The 24,704-nt window shown below is 34.2% G+C and overlaps 1 protein-coding gene and 1 pseudogene across 1 annotated transcript; one reads left to right on the forward strand and one right to left on the reverse strand.

Moving 5' to 3' along the window:
* Positions 1 to 13,289: 13,289 nt before the first annotated feature.
* LOC132630847 (probable E3 ubiquitin-protein ligase ATL45) lies at positions 13,290 to 14,227 on the reverse strand (annotated as a pseudogene).
* A 2,682-nt stretch (positions 14,228 to 16,909) lies between these two features.
* Positions 16,910 to 22,743, forward strand: LOC132631239 (uncharacterized). The gene is made up of 8 exons (XM_060346840.1): positions 16,910 to 17,913; positions 18,869 to 18,945; positions 19,108 to 19,276; positions 19,392 to 19,480; positions 19,602 to 19,766; positions 19,893 to 19,970; positions 21,459 to 21,562; positions 22,294 to 22,743. Exons 1-8 carry the CDS (start codon positions 17,415 to 17,417, stop codon positions 22,397 to 22,399), a joined length of 1,287 nt encoding a protein of 428 aa, XP_060202823.1. The 5' UTR covers positions 16,910 to 17,414; the 3' UTR covers positions 22,400 to 22,743.
* Positions 22,744 to 24,704: the final 1,961 nt, after the last annotated feature.

The raw sequence follows: 24,704 nt of genomic DNA on the forward strand, positions 1-24,704 counted from the left end.
TTATAAATTGATTATTTATAAATATTTTAATGGTATATGAAAAACATGTTAGCTTTATTGAATTAATACTTCTAAAGTAATTACAGCTATGATATTACATATATCAATGAGATAATGTTCATTATTTAAAGTTAGAGTTGGAGTCCGATTTTTTAAAAGAGGAAGTCCGCTAATGAACACCCAATCGAAAGTTTTTTGAAAAGATTTTCAGATATGATTTTTAAATTTGAATCATTATCATAATTTTGTATCATGAATGATAAACACATCCTTTGGCTCCTTCCTCTCTCTATTATAATAGTTTACAATTCCAAAAAGTTAATACAAACGATAGATCAAACACAATTATAAAAATATGGCTACAAAAGATAGGATTATTTGCATCTCGAATTTTTTCTTCAGCAATTAATTAAAAAAGTGATTTTGTCTCTTCCATTTTGCACTTGACTATTTATGTTTGATGCTTTATTTTGTCTACATCCAATCAGTATTCAAGTATATGTCGATGGCAAGTGTGATGCTCTAAATTCCGCTCTTAATGAAAACATGTGTGTAAATTCGAAGATCTTTATATTGGATAAAATATGTATATTTGATATATATGTTTTTTAAATTACAATACTTGCAATTTCTATTTATGCTCTTCAAGTTGGTTTGTCATTCGAATTCTATTATAAATTTATGTCGACACAAGTTGATAAATACCAATCAACCTCCAAGGTTACGCTCTTTTTTTTACCTTTATTTTTTATTGTTTATTATTTTTAAAGCTTTCTTTGTACTCATGTATTCCCTACATAATTTTTCTTTTAATGTGTTTTTGAACTTTCGTTTTTGTTTGTTTTTAGATTTTCAAGGAGCTGTTGAAAAAATATAATTCAGAAAACGTTCTCAGTACACTATTTAATGAGTCGATCCTTAAGTCTCTTCATCTCTTCATAAATTTAACACTAACATCACCAGCTTAAAAAAGGAGATAATAAATAAGTTGAAGTAGATCTTAGATTTTCAACAAGAAACGCAAGGATATCTGTATAAATACAGAACATATACTTCTTATTAATGACATACAAGCTATTTTAATTGAGTGTAGTATGTTTTTTATTTAATTGAAAGATAAAAAAAATTAGTAAATATAAATTAATAATTTTGAAAAACTTAAATATTAACATAATATTTAATTAATGGGTGCATGGAATTGAAAATAATATTTGTGCAATATAGTGGTTATAAAAATTAGATAGCAAAATTTCCTTCTTTTTCTAACTTAAAAAGCGTGGAAAAACATTTTAACAGTCTTTACTTTATTTTTTACGTATAGAAAGACATTAGCAATTGACTTAGAAAAAATTAATAAATGATCTCCACAAGAATGAAATCCTAAAAATTGAAGCAATTAAATTTGACATGATATTAAATTAGATACAAGTATTAATTTATTTGCTGGAATTAGTTTTTCTTATACTAAAACTAATAAGCAAGCAAAATCACAACTATTTAAGATTTGGTCTATTGATATCCTCCGCGCATCGCACGGGTATGAATACTAGTATATAAAATAGGAGAGGTATAAGCAATGTGGCTAAGCCAAGTGGCAAGCTAATAACAAGCCACTTGGCAAATTTAAGACAACAATAATAAGAATTAAGACAAAGTTTTTTAATAACCAAAAAATATTCCATAATAATTGATATATTAATTTTTAAAACTAGAAAATAAATTTTCATTGAACTTTTGAATTCAAAGTCAGCCTAATTTTTCTAAAGGTGGTTACAACATCTCATCTTTATCCTTATCAATTACAAGATTGATATATTATAATAGAAAGAGGAAAAAAAACGGTGGATTGAGATAACTATGGCTATTTATGCATTGATCCATTTAACAAGTAAAATAAAGTAGTAAATAATCTCTCTCTCTCATAACGATCTTGAATAGTTAAATTTCAATATCACACTTAATTCACATAAAAAAATTACTTATAAATAACGTAAAAAGTAAAAAGATTAACAAAAAGTGTGATATACACTGCACATTAATTCATGAGAATGCACGGCTATTGGTATACCATTATAGTAGTAGTAGTAATGATGCTGCTGATGATGATGATACTCCAAAATAATCTGCAAAATATTTTTTATTTTTTATAAAGATCAAACCATGTAGTGAAATGGATGCAGTGATAAAAATATTTTGAATCTTTATTTGAGGGGAAGTAGGGCAGATTATGTAGGAGATGTTATTTTAAATTGTACGGAAATATTGAATTGATAATTGGAAGATAAAGAATTTGAATTGGAAAATAAACCTATGTTAGTTGCTAATTTACCAAAGATAACCTTATATTGAAACCTACTTTATCTTTTTAAATTTGAGTTGATCCCTATCTAACTTGAAAAATTGAGGTTTTTTTTATTTATTTTAAATGCACGAGACTATATTACCAATAAGATTTATAATATCTCAAAAATTTATTAATTAATCAATTTTGCAATATTATTCAATAATTAAAACCGTAGATACTAATACGTTTTTGGATCCTTTTTTTTTTTTAATTTAAATCCACATCCTAACTAATTGAGGTTTTTGAATTTGAACCGATTACAACTTCTTAATATTTGAATTTGAATTTAAATGAAATTGGAGTTGGCATGAAGTTCTAATTTCTTAACCTCTTATATATACCTTTTTAGCAAAACATAAATCAATATTAGGCTTTGTCGTTCTCTTTCTACTATTATCTGACTAAAGTCGGATTCTTTTATATCTGCACATCGCATACTCTCTAAAACTTTGTTATAACAAGCTCTTCATTTATTTATATTCTCAATAAAAAGCTTATTGTTTTCCTTCTTCATTCTCTGTTGTTTGTAGACATGTTAATTTTGAGTGTTAAGAAAATTATTTATCATAGTTTTGTAAATTTTAGTGAGGAAAAAGTTGTTAATAGTGTGTTGTTAACAGGTTTGAATCTGATATGCTTAATTTTCGGGATGCTTTACGGTGGAGAGGATAAAGAGAGGCCAGAACTGGAAAAGATACGACATATCGAAAGCATAAATTCTCGGGATGCTATTACGGTGGAGAGGATAAATGGAGGTCAGAAACGGAAAAGATGCAACATATTGAAAGCAGATATTTGCTTTTTTCTCAATAAAAAGCTTATTGTTTTCTTCCTTTATTCCCTGTTGTTTGTAGACGTGTTAATTTGGGTGTTAAAAATAAATTATTTATTATAATTTTGTAAATTTTAGTGAGGAAAAAGTTATTAATAGTGTATTATTATTAGGTTTGAATCTAATATGATTAAATTTTTGAGATGCTATTACGGTGGAGAGGATAAAGAGAGGCCAGAATGGAAAAAGATAAGACATATCGAAAGCAGAAATTATATATGTGAAACCCCAGTGTATTAGCTTTTGGTCATTTTTGATAATGAATCATCATGTTAAAGTGTTATGATGAAAGAATCAATTCAACTCCCAATTGTTGACCTTACTTCTCCTGATCGTATTTCCACTACTCGTGCAATTCGTCAGGTTTATTAGAGATTGTTCCACTTATGCATGTTATTTTCTGTATTCATATCTCTCTCCTTTTTTTTTTTTTTTTTTTGTGCAGATTTTCAAATTTGTAAGATACAAGATAAATGAGAAATCAAAAAGAGAATAAGAGTAATAGTGGGATACAGCAAAAAATTTCATATTTATGCGGCATTTGGTAAAGTATATGAATATGAAGGTTAAACAGTTCAAAGCCTACATGCGCACAAACTAAAGTTTTATATTTGTTCTATTAACGATAAAACCACACCTTTTAACAAGTGTGATGAATGAAAGAAATTATGTAAATTTTCTTACCTCATATTTTTTGACTAATTTTTTTATTTCTCTAATAAAGTGCTTTTGTTTCTTTTTATGTGTGTTACGTGAAGAGTAGGAGGGTATTTGGATTGGTTTAAGTGTTTTTTTGGCTACAACAGCTTTTAAGATTTTTTGTGGTGTTTGAGAAATATAAAAAAATATTTTTAAGCTCTTATTTTTAGGTTAAAAAAGCATAAAAATAAACTAAAAGTTAAACATTGGATATCCCAACTTATGGCTTTTGGCTTTTAGCTTATAAGCTATTTGAAAAAATTCAATCTAAACACCCTCTAAGGACTAGAGTATAACCCGAAGATGAAATGGAGAGACATATCATATTGACTATTGTATAAGAACAATGGAAGCTCAGTGTCTTACTCTTTTATGCAATTTTTTAGTTTATTTGAAATTTAATTTTGGTTAAGAATTTTAGAATGTCACTTTCAAGTAAGATACAAGGATATTTTCTTTTCATGTATATGGAAAATATAATTAACCAATACATATTTTCTTCATATATTATTGTGATGGTAATTGTTGAGTAATCTATTAATATTTTAGATGTAGATTTCAGATATGAATGAAGAACTGTGTCTTATTAAAAAGGAGGAAAAGACATGACACAATTTATCTAGAGCATAAATAAAGTTATTGAGAAAATTGTTTGCTATCGAGGCATTGCCCCAAATTAACATTTTAATGTTCTTTTACCATAAATATATTGGTGATCCACTACGAACTTTCTAAATTTGAAGCAAAAGGAAACGGAAAAAGAGATTGATTTTTTTTTTTTGATAAAATAGGTAAAATGGGGAGGGAGAACAAGTTAGAGAACAGGGAAATATTGCATAAATCAGATAAAAAAAAATGATTGCATAGTTCTTTGTGTTAGAGGACATGGAGAAAGATTATATTTGATGATATAAAAGGATTATAGTTTAACATCTATAAACATCATATGAGAATTATACCAACTGACAAGCTATTAAAAAGTTAGATTACCCATAATTTAGTTTATGTTAAAGGAAAGTAGTGGATAAGGATACTAATAATCTGTTTCTAAAGTTAGCTTACTTTGATAAGTGCTTTTTTCAAAAGTATTTTTGGTGAGAAGTAATTTGTGTTTGATCAATTAATTTAAAAACATTTTTTAGCAGCAATTACTGCTTGACGAGCTTTTAAAAAGTGTTCTAAGTGTGTTTTATCAAAGTGTCTTTCAAAAAAGTGTTTTTGGGAGAAAATAATTTTCTTTAGCTTTTGAAAAACAGCTTCTGTTACTTCTCAGAAACGCTTATTTTCTCCCAAAAGCTTTGATCAAACACCTTATTTTTTAAAATAACCACTTTTCGCCTCTCAAAAACTTGACCGCAAATAGAAGTCATACTAGCAGTGTGATGATATTAAGTAATCGATAATGTGAAAAATTAAATACGGAACAAAAAACTATGTAATCATGAAAATAACATAGAGGTGATATGAGGTATCTATATTTTGAAATGAATAAAATAAGTAAAATACTTAAATATTTTAATAATAAATTTAAATAATGAAATAATCTTTTGCAATAAATAGAAGATTAAACATAAAAGAATTTCTTTTATATGTCTATATTTCTATGATTGATATATTATTTATATGGATGATAAATATGTTAAAATAATTGTCATAAGAATCAGAATATAATATCACAAACTTCAAGGGAGATTAGTATTACTAAAACAAAATTGGAGAGTGGAGTCTCTGAAAATATCTTAATGTTGAAAGAGGAGTAGTGATCAAAGGATATTTAGCCAAGTGACAAACTGGCAATAAAAAGCGACATCGCAATTTGTGACAATATTAATAAGCAATATAATAAAATTAAGTAAATTAGTTTTTTTTATTGTAATTAAACGATAAAGTTTTAAAATTACGGGTTGCTTAGAAATTTGGGTTGAAAGATAATCTTTTTAATTTTGAATGGAGAGACAGAAATGCGTGTTCACATTTTAACAGATTAAGAAAATTAATGATGCTAAGTTTAGCATATTAATACTTAATTTTGTATAGCTTATAAAGTTATTGATTTTAAACTTTTAAATGGGATATATAAAACTTTTATTATATCAAACAAATAAGATCCTTAGCATCATTAATTTTCTTAATTTTGTATAGCTTATAAAGTTATTGATTTTAAACTTTTAAATGGGATATATAAAACTTTTATTATATCAAACAAATAAGATAATAATTTCTATGATTAATTTCTTTTGCTACCGACTGCGCATCGCGCGGCTACGAAAACTAATCTTTATCAAACAATTTCATGAGTATTGGATTCCTCTGCCCATTAGCGTCTGAATACCTGAATAATTCTCAGGTACACTACTTTTGACCTGAAGCAAAACGAAAAAAGCTAAGATATCCACACGATTCTGTTCCTTTTCGCTAAGATATCCTTGTAAACTGATTTTCCCATTTGTATACGGTAAAAATCGGACATAAGTTAGGACTGGTAAGACCAGGGGTCGAAGGAAAAGAGGAAAGATCATCGTCCGGTCCGATTTCTCCATAGCCGAATTGATCGTGGACGTTGGTCCGTTTGACCGGGGTCGTTGGTCCGTTTGACCGGGGTCGTTGGTCCGAATTGATCGTGGCCGTTAGTCCGGTGATTCGAGCATCCGTGGCCATTGGTCCGTATAGCTGGTGGCTCGCATAGCCGTTGGTCCGTGTGGCCGTTACATGCGAGCCACGCGCCAGTAGCGTCCTGTCATGGTCAACTACCCACCATGCGTGTATCAGACGGCGCCGTCAGTCTAATCCCACCAAATCCGTTCAGAGTTGTCCTTGTCACTATTATTTTATTAATTCACATTGTATGAAACCCATGGAGGTCAGGTTATAAATAGAGCACATCCCCTTCCTTTTTAGGGGGTTGGCTCCTTTACTTTTCAAGAACATTTATAATTTAAAAGAGTTCATATATACAATCTCTCTCTCAATATCTGATCCAGTCAAGGCCGTTTGTTTCCATTTACGTTGTGTTTCTTCCATTAAGTATTCAACATGGCTTCTAAACGTTCATGTCCGTAGCAAATTAAGCAAATCACCGTTATTAGCCGTTTTATTACCAAATACTCACACGCTTATTTTCCGCTATCAAATATACATCAAGATCCAAGCACATATCCTATACCCGCGTACAAATTCAATTGGTTTCCCAATTTCGGGGTAAACACCATTAACTGCCAAAAGCAAAAGGACATTCATATTAACAATGAACAGTTTGAAACCAGAGCAACAAGGCCATCACATTCATCTGATATATTAGGCTGATCAGCAGAGTAAACTTTGTTGCTGAAAGAACTCAATAACATACGAAGAAGAGTGCTATCAGAAAACTTTTATTCACTGCCAATATCATCACAATTGAACTCACTTTATGCTATAATTCACACCACAATTTATCATGACAAATACGAATGGTTTATGTGAGAGTAACAGATCATGATTTACACGACAACCCGGTATCTACCCACGCTGCTAGCAGAAGCCAAGTAAAAAAATCAATAAGGCAACAAATTTGAAACTAGAACACCAAGAAAGAGAGGCGTGTTGGAAGAATATCTAACTGCAACAAATGAAACATGAATGAGAATCTGTGAGGCGGCTTGTACAGAATGAATTGACTAAGGCACGTATTCACTCTCTAGGGTTGGCTGTGCTCGTGTCACAGTAGCAGCTGGTGCTTTTGTGCTCCCAATTCTAGTCATATGCAATGCTTCTCCAGCCTCCGCAGCCCTCTCCATCTGTTGCATTTTTTTCCTCTTCTTGTACTTGCCCACCCACGCTATCAGAAGGCCTAACAAAAACAACAATACTAGTCCTCCTACCACCGAACCAACAATTATCCAGATCTTTGACTTGTTTTTCTTACCCTTACCAGCTGGTACGGGTGGTGCTTCCTTCGGAGGGCCTACTGGTGGAGCTGGAGAAGGAGCGATTGATTCGACAACAATGGAGAAATGCCCCCGTTGAAATGTCATGCATATGTTTTCCGACAATACACTGCTGAAATTCACTGATCCTTTCAAATGAAAAGACAGTTTGAAACCAGAACACAAGGCCATCACATTCATCTGATATTTAGGCTGAGCAGCAGAGTAAACTTTGTTGCTGAAAGAATTCAATAACATACGAAGAAGAATGCTAAACTTTTATTCACTATCAATATCATCACAATTGAACTCACCTAATGCTACAATTCACACCACAATTTATCATGACAAATAGGAATGGTTTCTGTGAGAGTAACAGATCATGATTTACACGACAACCCTGTATCTACCCACGCTGCTAGCAGAAGCCAAGCAAAAAATTCAATAAGGCAACAAATTTGAAACTAGAACACCAAGAAAGAGAGGCGTGTTGGAAGAATATCTAACTGCAACAAATGAAACATGAATGAGAATGTGTAAGGCGGCTTGTACAGAATGAATTGACTAAGGCACGTATTCACTCTCTAGGGTAGGTTGTGTTCGTGTCACAGTAGCAGCTGGTGCTTTTGTGCTCCCAATTCTAGTCATATGCAATGCTTCTCCAGCCTCCGCAGCCCTCTCCATCTGTTGCATTTTCTTCCTCTTCTTGTACTTGGCCACCCACGCTATCAGAAGGCCTAACAAAAACAACAATACAAGTCCTCCTACCACCGAACCAACAATTATCCAGATCTTTGACTTGTTTTTCTTTCCCTTACCAGCTGGTACGGGTGGTGCTTCCTTTGGAGGGCCTCCTGGTGGAGCTGGAGAAGGAGCGATTGATTCGACAACAATAGAGAAATGCCCCTGTTGAAATGTCGTGCATATGTTGTCCGACAATACACTGCTGAAATTCACCGATCCTTTTAAATCAAACGAAATGCACCTAGCAGATGATCCAACAGGCACCGACTTGACATCTGAAAACCTTATCGAGATGGGCTGACCAGAAGCCCTGATATCCAACTCAGGCAAGTTAGTTGCTGAAAGGTTTAATGCATCATAAGCAAGAAGACCCACAACAGGAGTCAAGTACATATAACCAGGTATACTATAATATTTCGCAGACCAATTACCCAAATTTTGGTAGACCAAAACAAGCCTCTCAGCATAAGGCTGCTCAACAACGCCAACCGGTATCTGAAACTCTTTATACATCGGAACACCTCGGGTATATAAACTGTCACTCCTTAACCTCATAGCCGACACCTTAATCCCCGTCAAATTCAATGGCAAGTCTCCCTTATAAACAACACCCGTCCTTGGACGAGCAAATGCACGATAAGCATAAGCCTGGAGGAGCGCATCTAACGCCGGTGCATCCCCCAAGGAAGAACCATAGAGCTGAGAACTCACTAACCGTGGCAAGATACATAGCCACATTAGTAAAAGAAGCATCGAGAGACTTTCAATAAGCCCCATCGATGCTTCACAATATCGAATAACCAGTACAATCTTCCTTAGCCCTCACACTGCAGGCTACTAACCACCAAGAAATGGTCAACCCCAAAAAGACAGTACTACTTATTATATAAGAATGAGTCTTCAGATCCAAAATAAGCAACTAAACTAAAGACTGACTTCGTCATCTGTTTTAATGACTAGACGTGTCTCCAACTTCACATCCACAAGTAATCTAGCACTGAATATGAAATGCAACGACAACTGTACGAAAAAGATCCAAACAGGGATGATTAAGCAAGCAGAGTTGGCACTTCCACCCGTTAAAAAAGTCACAACCTCCAAAACATCTTTTTACCTTTTGGAATAAAAGTAAAAAGCTTCAAATCACTCAAATTTTGGCTGATTTAATGCTCAGATTTGAGCATTTTATGGAAATAGAGCAATGTAGATTCGTTTAGACCCACCAAATATTTTCTACTATGTGTGAGTTGATTTAACAAATTACCTGAAATGACGCTACTTCCAAAACCCTAATCTAAGCTTAATTCGCCCGCACTGGAATAATCCAATTGAAACTCTCACACTATGAAATAAAGTGTTTGGGAAAATGTAATGATTCAGTGAGGAGAAAATGCTAATTCTGCATTATACAATTGAGTAGCACAATACATCGTTTAGTTAGCAAATACCGCGTCGTATAGAGAAGATAAGCTTTGGAGATGAAATGGTGGAGAGTGCAGTGGAAATGGAAAGAGGAGAAGAGAAGAAAAGTGAATGAATGCTAGATGACAGATTGAGAAAAAATTTAGTGGGCCTTTTTTCGGGCTAAAATGTGAATACACACTTTAATAATTACTCCTACTAGTACTAATTCACTTATTTGTGTTTTTTTTAATTTTAATATTAATATTTGTACACACCAACTTTATACAGCTGTACAATCACAATGCAATGCGAATGTCCAAATGGATCTATTAATACAACAATGCTGCTTTGATTACCAAAAACAAAAACAAAAAAGTCCAATTGGAGAATCAAGTCAAAGATGAGCTCACTTTAGTCAGGAGTACAGTTTTGTGAATATATCAAAATCAGCGATTATTTTAATTAAAGAATAGGGTAGTATAGTAACAATAAAAAAGGTGCTTCCTCCGTGTCGACTAATTGAGAGTATGTTTGGTACTACGAGAACCACTCTCGATGAAAATGATATAAAGCCATTTCTGATATTGACTAGATGGCATATGCCCGTGTGTACGGGATTAATACTTTAGATTATATAATGTATTTATGTGTATGTAATTATGTATAATTATAAAGATTTATATATTGAATAGTGATAGTATATATATTTTATATTGTTAATAAACATACATAGGTTTGCACTGTCTATGCGTATATATAGATGAACATTAATACATATACACAAAGCCCGTGCTAGCACGGGCCCAACACAAATAATAGTACCACACTTTTCTTTTTAGTCAGTCTAAAAAAAAATGATATATTTTTATGTTTAGAAATCATTTAACTTAAAACTTCCCCTTTATCTTTAATAAAATAATTTAAATCCACACAAATATCCATGACTTGTTTTAGACCACAAGTTTTAAAGATCTTTCCTTTCTTTTTTTAAATTTCGTGCCTAATCAAACTATGTCACAGAAATTAGGACAAAGATAGTACATTTTAATAATATAATTATGGAATTTTTATTCTAGAAAGTATTATAATTCAACTAATTGAAAATATCAATAAATTATTTTACTTAATCCGCTTCTTCCATATATGACTTTTCTGGTTTGGTTCTCCAATTGAAAGATTTGAAATACACCTTTTCATACCAAGTTTCATGTCATCATCTCTTTCTACTCAACAACACTTAAAATCGCTTTCATGCGTTAACATCTATTGCAGTCTTAAATTTTTAAGTATAGACCAACTTCATCATTTTAAGAAAATATTTGTATAGGTTTGTTGACCGTTTATATTTCGTCTTTTTGATGTTATTCCTCATTATTTGTGTGAGACGTATGTATCTAAAATTAGTGCATTTTTATCTTTACCTAAAGGTATAAGTTTTAAATCTTTTGATTTTATGACTTCTTTAGCGGTTTTTGTGTTCAATTTAAATCGTTATTTCTTTTTTCCTGAATTTCTCTTCTTTAAATTTTCTCTAAGCGTACCTTTACCATTTTCTGAACTTATTATCATTATTTAATTTTTTTTTTTTTTTTTTTTTTTTGCAATTGTCCCCTATTTCTTCAGGTGGACTAGGCCTGTGCACAAATCGGTTCAACCCGAATTTCCGAACCGATTCGAAACAATTCTAATAATTTAATTTGAATAATACAATTCGATTTCAATTTACAAATGCAATTGTAAAATATTACGGTTTAACGGTTCGGATACGGTTGGCTTCAATTATCAACCGAACCGATCCGAACAAACCGAATTTATATGCGACTAATGACTAATATGACTAATACTCTAATAGTCTAACTATATATGCGCTTAATACTTATAGTGAAGTAATATTTATTTAACTTCAGAAGTGGTGCAAATGAATGTCTGCATGCACACCTTACACTAAATATTCATAGTCTTCTTGTTGGCTAACTTCCCTTTTGGTCTTTCGTCTTTTCAGCTGTCTTCTCACGAGCCATCTTTGCCTTTTGGCCATTGCCTCCACCCATGACTTTGTTTGTTCTTTGATCTTAGCCTATACAAATTAGAGTTTTTTTGTTTTTTTGATTTTTTTGAGGATGCAAACTGAGTTATTATGCTTGTCTGCTTGAAAGTTGCAAGATGCTGGATTATGAATATGGTATATGTAATGTGGTGTTGGCGGATTTGTATGCTTGCACAAGTTGTCAAGCTCTTGTTTTGCTATTTATATGCTATTATGCTTGCAAGTTTATGTTTTTTTCTTGGTTAATGTCTTGGTTATAAGGCTGCAAATTTACGATCTCATTATTTTTTTGTTATGTTTACTCTATAACCGAAATGAAAATAGTTACTTGTTTAAATTTCGAACAAACGAACAAATCAATTTGTGTAACCGAACCGAAATAATAAAAACAAATCGAATTGGACCTAGAATGGATCGAGTTTGGTTGAGAATTTTAGAAAATCGAAATTCAAAATTTCAACTCGATGATGGCCAAAACCGAACCGAACCGATTCGTGCACAGGCCTAAGGTGGACCCCACCTTATTTTTTTTTTTATAATTGTCTCCTACTTTTTCGCGTAGACCCCACCTTTTGTTTTGCAATTGTCTCCTAATTGTTCACGTGAACCTCACCTTAATTTTTTTTTATTTTTTATTTCTACTATTGTACAAGAGTGGGCCCCACCTTATTTTATTTTATTTTATTTTATATTATTTCTACTATATTAGAAGAGTGAGTTTGATATCATTATTTAAATGTCCTTTTTTTTTTTTGCAATTATCTCCTACTTCTTCCAGCATAAAATATTACATCCACGTAGTTATATTTTTAATTTACATCTGTATAGCCAACTTTTTTTTACAATAGTGTTTATACACACGATATACAACATTATACACTTACTTTAAATAATGTGTCGATCTTAGATAAAAGTGTATGATAATGTATAAAAGGGTCATTTTGGGTAATACTAAAAACGAAAAAGGGCCAAATATGCCCCTGTACTACTGAAAAATGGTCAAATATATCCTTCGTTAAACTTTTGGGCCAATTATGCCTCGCCTGTTATACTATGAGTTCAAATATACCCCTCCTCCATTAAAGTTATCTAAACTGGACAACTAATCTTACATGACATTGACATTTAATGAGGTAGATGTCACGTGCATGTCACCTCAGCACCCACAACTCATTTTGCCCCTCCTCACTATTTGTTCTTCATCACTAAAATTTCTTTTCCCTCCATTACCACTATTACTGCGAACACGACCATGTTGCCGACTTTAATGTCATAGCTGTCCAGACTTTTTTTGGACATCCATTCGAACGAAGATAGTGTCGCCACTGGTTTATTAGGTAAAGAGGCTGTAAAATTAACATGGCCATAAATCTCAACGGACTTGATGTTGATAGTCAATCATTTGCGGTACTACCGGAGTCTCACATCAAAGATGTAGTGATAAAGATTAATTACATGTAATTCCCTAGATGAGTCCTAACCTGCATAGCACAATAGCTGGCTTGTTACTACAGGTGAAACTTCACCGAGATCTTAAATTATAGTACTATTGATAATTTATATTATCAGCATATACTATATGATTTATAGCTAATTTCTTTTCTTCTATTCCTAGACTAAGAAACTTCTTGAGCTAGTAGATGTAGCACATGGACGAGACTCCGCCGGAGTTGTTGTCAGTGCACAGCTTGATTTGCCGGAAACAGCAGGGAACTCACCGCACTTCCTGCACCGAGCAACAACGAGAATTTGACGACAACAAGGGCAACGACTGCAGGAATTTATTCTTCAATCCTTTATTCCCCGCCGACGGTTGACCACCGCCGGAGGGAACGACGAGCCACGCGCACCTCGCTATGGAGATGAGACCTACCACGCAAATTAGGGCACAGAGAAGAGCAGCTAGTATTACAACGAAATTGGACTCCACTATCACTGGCGACGGCGGCTCCAACGTCGCTGGCGGTGAAAGGGAAGCTGAAAAGGAGTAGGTGCTAAGAGAAATCTATGTCACGTTGACGTGCCATTCATTTCATTAAATGTTAATACACTTTAGATAATTTTAATGAAAGAAGGATATATTTAAACTTATAGTATAATAATAGGAATATAATTGACCCAAAAATTTAAGGAAGGGTATATTTGGCCCTTTTTCAATAGTATAGGAGTATATTTGGCCCTTTTTTATACTAAAAATATGAGTAATTTCGGATAAATATTTTTTCACCCACAGCACACATGTGGATCCCCATCTTAATTTTTTTTTACATGAGTAGGAGGTGGATCCACTTTTTTTATTTTTTTTATTTTTATTTTATAAACATGAGTAGGAGGTGAACGATGATATCACGTCCAAACTCATGCTTCTAATATAGTTAAAATATGTTACTTTAAAGAAAAAAAATCATCAAAAAAGAAGAAAATTTTATTTTTTATCATTTATAGGCGAAATTAGTTCTTCATAATTATCTTAAACTTTTGATTTTATTATTCTTGCTTCAATTAACACTTAATTATTATTATTATTATTATTATTATTAACTTTTAGTACTTATTAATTTAATCAAAACACTTTTTAATTTGTTGTCCTATTATTAATCAATATAACATAGGAGTATATTGTTTCAAAAATATCTTTCACAAAAAATGAATCCGTCATATCAGACACTTTTGAATTTCTATTATATACAATGACGACTTTGATTAAGAAATTACGCGCACATTTGAACCCAATATTTTTGACACAAAGCTTAGATATATATGTAATGGATTACCAAAAATTAAATAAATTCTAGCCCTCCATAGTCTGAAATAATGTAATGGTTTTGATGATAAAAATAAAAAGATTGAACCAATTAAATTTAAAGCTTTGATCAATCTCTCTATTACCATACGTTTATTTATCTATATAATTGTGGTCCTACGTGATGTGGCACGAAATATCTCATTTTTTAAATTCCAAGTGATTCTATCAGTAAATACAATTACTCAACTTTTTTTCCTATTTTACTTTTCATTTAAGTGTGTTTTTTATGGAACAAGACTTTTTCCGTTCAAAGACATGTTACGGGATTATTAAATTCACCTATCTAGAGCCCGTTTGGATGATTGGCCAGCTTAAAAAAATAAGTTGGGATAACCCAACTTATTTTTTTGGCTTAGCTTATAAGCTACCTTTTTTAAGCTAAGTCAAACGGGTCCCAAATACCAATGTACATAAAATTTTCTATATATATGAAATTAGACCCATATTTATCAAGTGTAGCGGTATTTTTTTGTTTACCAAATATAGTAGGAGTTTTGTTTCAAAATGTATACAAAATCCTTCGCAGACATCTGGACATGATTGTTGATCAATAGTAGGAAGCAGATTCCAAATGCACGAAAAATTCCTTGATGGTATAAAAACATGCAGAAGCGAATTTAGGATTTCTAGAACATGGGTGCACCACTATAAAAAAGAACGAAAAACATGAATTAAGTGGGAATTGATCCCTAGTCTTCTAGGTAAATAACTAAACATTCAATCACGTGCACCATTTAATCTTCTTGTAGCATGAGTGCCGCTATTATACCAATTTTTAAAAATATATGTACATAAAATACCTAATTTTACGAAAAGACCTTGGGTCAAGTGCCCATAATTTAGCCTATAAATTCGCCCCCGGACGTGTGGATTAAGGAAATGTGTTCTATCCTGAAAATATTGCACTATGAGAGCCAAACTGTCAATGAAGAGAACATGTTCCCAAGGAAGCTACTGCTTAGTTCTCAAGTTGTTAGGTTGATTCTTTGTTCTTGAATTCTAACCTATTTACTTTACTAGAAGTTTATAATAGGTGTTGAGTGATTGAGTGTAAAGACTTTCAAGACTAGGGAAGAATCTTGAAAGGGGTAGCTACAATTAGAAAGAATTGTAGGGGTTGGTGCTAAGTTGTTAGTCCCTTTGGTTATAGAGTTGTAATGTTAAACTGCTCGAACCTATCACTACTGCAATCAAACCCACCACCATTAAAGCACCATAAGAGAAGCTCGTTTTTCAGCTTTGTCATTGAGCTCTCCAGATACGTCATTACACCATCGAACCACCCCCGTACCACCGGATCTCCACCCATAAACCACCAATCTTCATCTCCATTTCAATTTTCCCCGTCATTATTCTTGAGTTTGATTTGATCCGGTCATAACAAAAACAATCGAGTAAGTCGATATGGTTGAAGTTGCCGATGGGTTATGTGATTTATTGAGATTTTTTAATAAATTAATGATTGTGGTTCGTTGGGGTGTCATTTGGAAGATGTGGTTAAAATTTGAAGCTATTCGATGAAGATTTGGCCTATTTCGGATGGAGTTTTGTGGTTTAAGTTCGTAGGAGACGAAGCCTAATCTTTGTATAAGTTTGTATAACAGTGTAGAAGTGTGTATAAATACCTCTATACATTATTATATCCTTTTATAAAAGATTGATACATTGTCTACGGTAAGTGTTTAACGTTGTATAATATTGTATATCATGTGTATAACCACTATCGCAAAAGAAATTGGCTATGCAGATGTAAATTAAAAATATGATTACGATGATGTAATATTTTATGTTGGATTGTATAATATTGAAAATATCCCTTTTTTCATTTTGTTGAGAGGTCCGTAATTTTAGAAAAATTAAAGCAAATAAGCTCCCATCGGTTTGATACCGTAATTTTAATCTATAATCTTTGATTTCATAATAACAACCTCTAGATATGAGGAAAAAATAATGAAAAAATTATGCGACGCGACAAACATTTAGATTGTATTTATGAAATGTAGCTATCATTTTTAAAAAATATGAAACATAGCTACTGTATTTACGAAATGTAGCTATCGGTATGTGTTGTTGTAGCTCTTTCGTGAAATTTTAGCCGATACAAATGAACTGACATAGCTAATATACATCTCGCTGATATAACTGATACAATTCTTCTGCCTGATACAATAATTATAGTTATGTTTTGTAAATTCACAAATTGCAGCTATTTTTCGTAATTACTCTCCAAGCTATATAGCTATTTACGAAATGTTCTAAAAAATAATCCACCACTTTATAGAGTAAATTACAAGTGGTGAGAAAAAAGAGAGTACGATGATGTTGTTTGTTTAACGCGCTCTCGATTCTATCTGGCAAATAAGGAGACACGAAAGAGAGCTAACTCACAAGGAATTCTGTAGATGACACCATAGCCACAGCCTCCTAATTTTTATACCCATTCATTGCATTTCACCTTTTCATTTCGCCTTATACACCACCAGAGAGAGGTAGGGTTTTTTCAGGAATATGATCACCTAACGGATTTTCAATCTCCAAGGTTACCTTTTACCTTCAATATCCTCATTTTCCTCCCCACCGGGTATTCTTGTCCCAAGCAAATACTACTAGTATCCATAATTAGGGTTAGGGGGATGCGTATGGAAGCATCCGGTACAAATGCAGACCCTCACAGAGCTACATCTTCGTCTGGTAGAAGATATGGAGTCCAGTTATCTGCTTCCAACTTGTTATGTTGGCCATTGTCTACACTCTTAGAATATTCCGGGTTTCTTAGTAGGCTGCAATCCACTAATTCTGATGAATCCGATAATGTGACCTACCGAGATGATTCGGGGGCATTATCGACTACTACTGGCGAGGTTGCCATTAGGATTATTGGTGCTACTGATCAAGAACATAACACAGTCGGTGGGCAAAATGAAGCAGTTGTGCAACCGACCGGGTCTGCAGTGTCAGTGGGGGAGGGAGAGGTAGCATCGCAGGCCGATGTGGGGCCCACTGAGAGTAATAATAGTAATAGGGATTCTTCTTACCAAAGATATGATATACAACAAGCCGCTAGGTGGATCGAGCAAGTTCTCCCCTTCGCTTTGCTTTTGTTGGTTGTTTTCGTTCGCCAGCATTTGCAAGGTACTGCACTATTATTTTCCTTGTGCTAACTAAATCATTTGAACCAATTATTGTTTGTACACAGTTTAGTTTGTTTGCTTCCTGTGTTGCTTACATTTCTTTTGAGCCGAGGGTCTATTGAAAACAACCTCTCTACCCCACAAAGGTAGGGGTAAGGTCTGCGTACATCCTACCTCCTCAGACCCCACAAACCTCCTCAGACCCCACTTTGTGGGATTACACTGGGTATGTTTGTTGTTATAGTTTAGTTTGTTTGCTTGATTTCAGCATATTTTGGACTGCACGGGGCTTTTTTTTTCTGGTAGAGCAATCCCAGAACTTTTAACTTCTTTGTACCCATGGTACTGTCTCCTCAGTTAATGAGGAGGGCTGGTTTGTGATTTAGGTGCTAATTGAGTTCTTCTACATTAGTAGGTTGTTGTGTTCTCATGACTATACGGATTTTTGTCTTTCATACGTGCCTCCTAGATTGGCCAGGTCGTGTGTTTGATATAAGGGTATTGCATTTATACATCATTCTTTTTGTTGTTAGGTAAGGACTATAATTTTTATTTGGATCAGATACCAGCATTTCCCAGCAATTTGTCCTAACTGTTATCCTTGGCCTGCGTGGCATGTTTTTTTGCTCTTGTGAATGCTCTATGATAATGTCATTGTCTTCTCTTGTTTTATTTTTACTCGCTGGATCGAATAGCTCACTTTCCCTCCTCTCTTTGTTCATTGTCCTCTCATTTTGTTTTCCACTTTTCATCCTTTCGCTGTCTTAGCTCACCTTTTGTCTGGGGGAGGGGGAGGTAATCTAGGTTCTATTTTTTCCTCTGTTGAGAGATGTGATGCGTATCAAGTATCAAGTTTCTCTGTGTGCTTGAGGTTGAGCATGTTCATTGTGATTATCATATATTTTGTGGGTTGTACCTCTAAATATTGCTTTCGGACTTGTTGGCGAATTATACAGGTTTTTTTGTTACAATATTGCTCGCCGCTGTCATGTTCAAGTCAAATGATATTGTAAAAAAGCAGACAGCACTTAAGGTGATGTACAACCACTGGTACACAACAGAAAATATAGGGTGAAAAAAAAAAGGAACTAATTAGCTGATTATAAAATTATTCATCTTTTCCTTACTGCTTTCACCCTGATCATTGATTCATACTACTTCATAATGAAATTGTTATTGATCTTCTTCCTTGCAGGGCGAGAGGAAAATATCAGTTCTGGTGTGCATATCTCTTTTCTTCACTGTTCATGTAATTGGGATTTATTGGTGGTACCGAAAAGATGATCTTTTATATCCATTGCTGATGCTTCCGCCGAAGACGATACCCCTCTTTTGGCATGCGATCTTTATAATAATGGTGAATGGTGCGTTCTTTAAAATTTGTTGTTTTTAGACTGAACCTATTGCTTTGGTGTTCGGAACTTTATGAACTGACTGTATCATTGAGTTAATTTCTGTTACTTTGCTTTTCTGTGATAGACACTTTGGTTCGCCAGGCAGCAATGGTCTTTAAATGTTTTCTGCTAATGTATTACAAGAACAGCAGGGGCCATAACTACCGTAAACAGGTAGCGATAGTGTAGAGATATTTGACAACCGCAGTGGAAAACAGGCTTGAGAGCTCTCATGCCCTGTGGTATATGTACAATGAAACAGGAACCTTCTGAGAAGAGCTATTTGCTTTTACAGGGACAAATGCTAACTTTGATTGAGTATCTTCTACTGCTATATCGTGCTTTGCTGCCAGCTCCTGTTTGGTATCGTTTCTTTTTGAACAAGGAATATGGTGGCCTCTTTTCATCATTGATGACTGGGTTGTATCTAACTTTCAAGCTCACTTCTGTCATCGAGAAGGTAAAATAGTTGAAGGATCAGTATTTTCATCCATGCATTCCTTCACATTATCTTTCTAATTTTGAGGGCTGGTATCATCATTTCTCTAACATACTGGTCTACTGACCCTATCTGTATATTCCTTAGGTCCAATCCTTCTTCACGGCATTGAAGACCCTGTCACGTAAAGAGATTCACTATGGAGCATATGCGACTTCCGAACAGGTAATGGGGTTTGTTTTGCGTTTTGAGTACCTAGTATGAAGCTGTTTCCTTTAGCAGAATACGAGAAATTTAACCTTGTTGAAACTCTAGTGGTTTTACCTGCATGCTTAAATAAATAGCCATAAACAATTACCAGCATTCACTTCATTATGAATATTGATAGACTCATAATTAAGTCTAGCAAAAGAGGGACTAGCCTCATCATAGTGATTAGAGAACACCTCTTATAGTTCATTAGTCAGTCGATCTAGTTGGTGATATTTACATGGGAATGTATGGGTGTTTGATGACTTGATTCACCACTTAAAGCTGAATACATTAAGGGGTCGTTTGGTTTGTGGGACAAGGGGTAATAATCCCAAGACAAATGATGGGATTATTTTATCCCGCGTTTGGTTGAGGTTTTGATTTCGGGATTAGCAATCCTGAGATTATTTATACCATAATTAGGGTATTATTTTTATACCACTCAATGTGGGATGACAATCTTAATCCAGGGATAAAACACCAATATGACAAAGCTGCACCTCTCCAAAGCTCTTCCCCAAAGTCGTTCAAAAAAGTTAAGGTTAAAATTTGAAATAAAAGTTTATCCCAGTTTATCTAGTGTAAACCGAGCACATGTTTTATATTATACCCTGTATATCGCATTTATATTCCAATTAACCAATCATCTATTGATAAAAGTATGACCCCTAAATAATTCCGTTCATTATTAAATCCCCGTATTATAATCCCGATATTACTTGTTCATCAATCAAACGACCCCCCAGGATTAAATCTTGGTTTTTTTAATAACAGAAATGAATGATAAGTAAATTCATCAAAGACCTATTTAAATGGATTACTACATTGTTATTGATCATTTTAAAAAGTATTTTTGGAGAATTTTGAATAATCAGTTTTAGTTTTGATAAACTAATTGTCTTCATTAAGTAACAATTAGTTATTAGCTCTAGAAGTTGATATTTTTTTTAATAGCCTCCATCGATTGTAATTAAGGGATCTGATGTAATTGATTAAATGACATAAAACAATCCAAATTAAATGCTGACAAAAAATATTTAGAAAATTTGAGTGGATTGAACAGCTTATCACCAAACTAAAAATGTCGATTGTTAGATGTTATACAATTTCATTGTTAGGTCTTATATTTCTTATTTGGAATTCAGCATTTTTGACGGAATAACAGACATTAATTTTGGTAACGATGTGGACATTTTCCAATGAATATTTTAAGAACGGCTTTTCAGGGAGCCAAATTGAATTGCATGCTTTCTCTATAAGGGGTTCCTGTGAACTTCTGCAGTCTTTGGAAGACAAGAAGCTGTCTGCTGTTATCATTTTACACCTTTAAAATTCTGGACTTCTTATATACTGCAGCCTTTTGAAACCTGTAACACCAAAAAAGTATTTCATAGGAACTCTACTAAACTGTTTTTTTTTTAAGTGTTTCCTGAAGTTATAAAATAATTGGATTCATTGCAGGTCAATGCAGCTGAGGATCTATGCGCTATTTGCCAGGAGAAAATGCATGCCCCAATCTTATTACGTTGTAAACACATATTTTGCGAAGATTGTGTATCTGAATGGTTAGTTTTCTGCATCTTCTCCTGCATGTTGTGCTAGGACTCACCTTGAGCATGGCCACTTTATGATGCTATGTTCTTTAGTGGAATAAGCTCTTTCTCTAGCAGCTTTTAATGATTGTGGTAGGAATAAGCGAAATAAGCTAAGATTGTACATAACATGTCGACCAAGCACATTGAATATGTGATGTGATGTTCTTTCTTCAGTTTGTTTGATATCTATATTAGATTGGGTATCTGATGTAAATCTCATAAAATTTGTTTGGAAGTTTATTATTTCATTTTTGCTTGTGTTTGCTTTACCTCAGACAGATGGATCCCAAAAAAATCTATGATTTAATTATACATATCTTGAGTTCTGAATATTTGTCTCTTCCTCTTTTGGTGCTCCAGAAAACAAACATAGAAATATCCTTTCATTTGTCTCCATTTTTTTCCTCCAATCAGTCACAGAAGGCATTCCTCCCCCAATCAAAAGAGATTGACCAAAGAAAAAAAAATCTATTCACGTATTTCCTCTTTCTGAGAAGATTAACTTAGTTTCAATATTGAAATTAATTTTGTCAATTATGCGTTCCTCCTCATTGTGAATATCTTCTCATTCCTCTTCCTTTTTTTGGTGCGAAGAGACCTAGTAGACTATTTCCATAGTGGAAAGACAATCTTGAAGATTTCCTCTTAAGTTTTTGTATGCCATGCTTGATGCTTGATTACTCACTATGTTCTGCTGTCAGGTTTGAGAGGGAGAGAACATGCCCTTTATGCAGGGCTTTGGTAAAATCTGCCGATCTTAAATCATTTGCTGATGGTTCAACTAGTCTCTTTTACCAGTTATTCTGAAGGGATATTTGTTAATGTGAGGGAGTTTCTAATTTAAAGCGGCCAGCTCTGCTTAGACCAGCTATGTCGGATCTCCATCAGCAGAAAGAGAAATTGACATTCCATTCCGTAGGACTCTGATTTTCCCCTTCCAGAAATTGGAGTGGCTTGTCACGATTTTTGAGGCCATTGTTTATTTGCTGATCCATAGGAGCAGCAGCTGTTGTTCATATGTTTATAAATGAAAACTGTATGTATTGGTCCACTAGTCAACAAAACTAGCAGTTTTAAAACTCATAGTGTAGCTCATTTTTCATATACTATATGTACTTTATGTCCCAATAGGAGTTATGATTAACTGATTATTTGGAGGGGTTTTGTAAGGCATAACCAAGCGCGTAATCTGCATTCTCATTTGTGTAGTAATTTATGTGAGATCGTTAAATAGGTAAACCATCTTTTGGGGAAAAGTTCAGTTCCTGGGAGCTCTATAATGCCGCAAGAGGACATCCAAGTCATAAACAGGATAGCCTCGTTCCATGACAACCTAGTAGATTCATCTCACTTCTGACATCATAACCTTTAGAAGACGCCATGCTAGTGTCGCTCATCATTCTTGCACAACAAACAACCGTAGTATATTTCACAAATTCAACAAGCTCTTGGTCAAAATGATCCCTTTCTTTACTGAAGGATTACAACCGCCTATTTCCATAAGATTCACTCGTCATAGTTAACTTCCCCCACTTGACATAAAGCCGATATCCATTTCCTCAAAAGAACCCCCAAACCACTTATTCTTACTCCACCACCATAATCCCATCCTGTCGAAAGTTCACTTAGCCTCTCATACCCCATGCATTATCAAACTTAGCACACCCCGTGCTCCCATCAGATAACTCATACATTGTGACCGTCGTGTCACCACACTTGACTATTCAAATTCTCTTCAATACACCTCACCTCCTTAGGATAGAAAGAAAACCATTTCGACATCCGAATCTCTATATTCTATGCCAACCTCAGGTTTCGCATTAGCTTTGGAACATGTCTAACTTTTGTAATCTTCCACGAGGATCCATTTGACATCTTCAAATTAATGTCTCCCGTGCCAACAACGTCTAGCGGCTCTCCATCGGCTAAATAAACTTTGCCGAGATTCCCAGCCACGTAGTTTGTCATTATATCATGATGTGGGGTGGTATGAAAGGACGCTCCTGAGTCAAGCACCCAAGAGTCTATCGGGCTGTCAACCGATAGCAACAACGCATCGCCAATGTCTTCCGTAGCAGCGTTGATTCCAGCCCCCTTATTGTCCTCCTTCTTTGGCGCCCTGCAGTTCTTCTTGAAGTGACCTGGTTTTCCATAGTTCCAACACTCATGTGTTCGTCCTGGTTTGGATTGACCCCTGCCATTCCTTGACTTCGATCTGCCCCTATTTTGGTTGTAGTTTCTGTCAAAATTTTTGCTTCTGTTTTCAACATTAAAAGTAGAACTCGTCGATGCCTCTCCAGAATCTGTCCTGCGCACCTCCTCAGCAAGGATACGATCCCTAACATCGTTGAACTTTAGTTTGTCACTGCCGACAGAATTACTAACTGCTGCTCTCATTGGCTCCCAGCTATTTGGTAGGGATGCCAACAAAATTAGAGCTTGCACTTCATCATCGAAATCAATTTTTACCGATGACAATTGATTTACAATGGTATTGAATTCATTTACGTGTGCAACAACATGAACATTTTCCATCATCTTTAGATGAAATAGTTTCTTCATGAGAAATACCTTATTATTTGCCGAAGGTTTCTCATACATGTCAGACAATACCTTCATCATATCTGCGGTGGTCTTCTCTTTTGCCACGTTGTGAGCAACGTTCTTCGACAGCGTCAGCCGAATGACTCCCAGAACTTGTCTGTCGAGGAGATTCCAATCTGCTTGCTTCATCTCCTCTGGTTTCGGACTCAGAGGTTCATGAAGCTTTCTGCCATATAAATAATCTTCAATTTGCATTCTCCAGAACGCAAAGTCTGTACCATCGAATTTACCGATGCCGTGCGTCGTACCATCTTCGCCTCCCATCGTTTCTAAATCACAACACAACCTGTTGCTCTGATACCAGTTGTTAGGATTTAAATCCCAAATCCGACCTTTGTAAGCAGGTTCCCAGGAAAGATTGGAGGGTCACAGCTGGACCACTTAAATACCAACCTCCTTAGACAGAACCTACTTACGCCGTGATGTAAGCGAAGAATAAATAGCACACACAAATTTATAGTGGTTCACCCTCAATGTGAGAGCTACGTCCACGTTGCTGCTGCAGATC

Source organism: Lycium barbarum, chromosome 3, assembly GCF_019175385.1.
Source record: "Lycium barbarum isolate Lr01 chromosome 3, ASM1917538v2, whole genome shotgun sequence".
NCBI classification, from domain to species: domain Eukaryota; kingdom Viridiplantae; phylum Streptophyta; class Magnoliopsida; order Solanales; family Solanaceae; genus Lycium; species Lycium barbarum.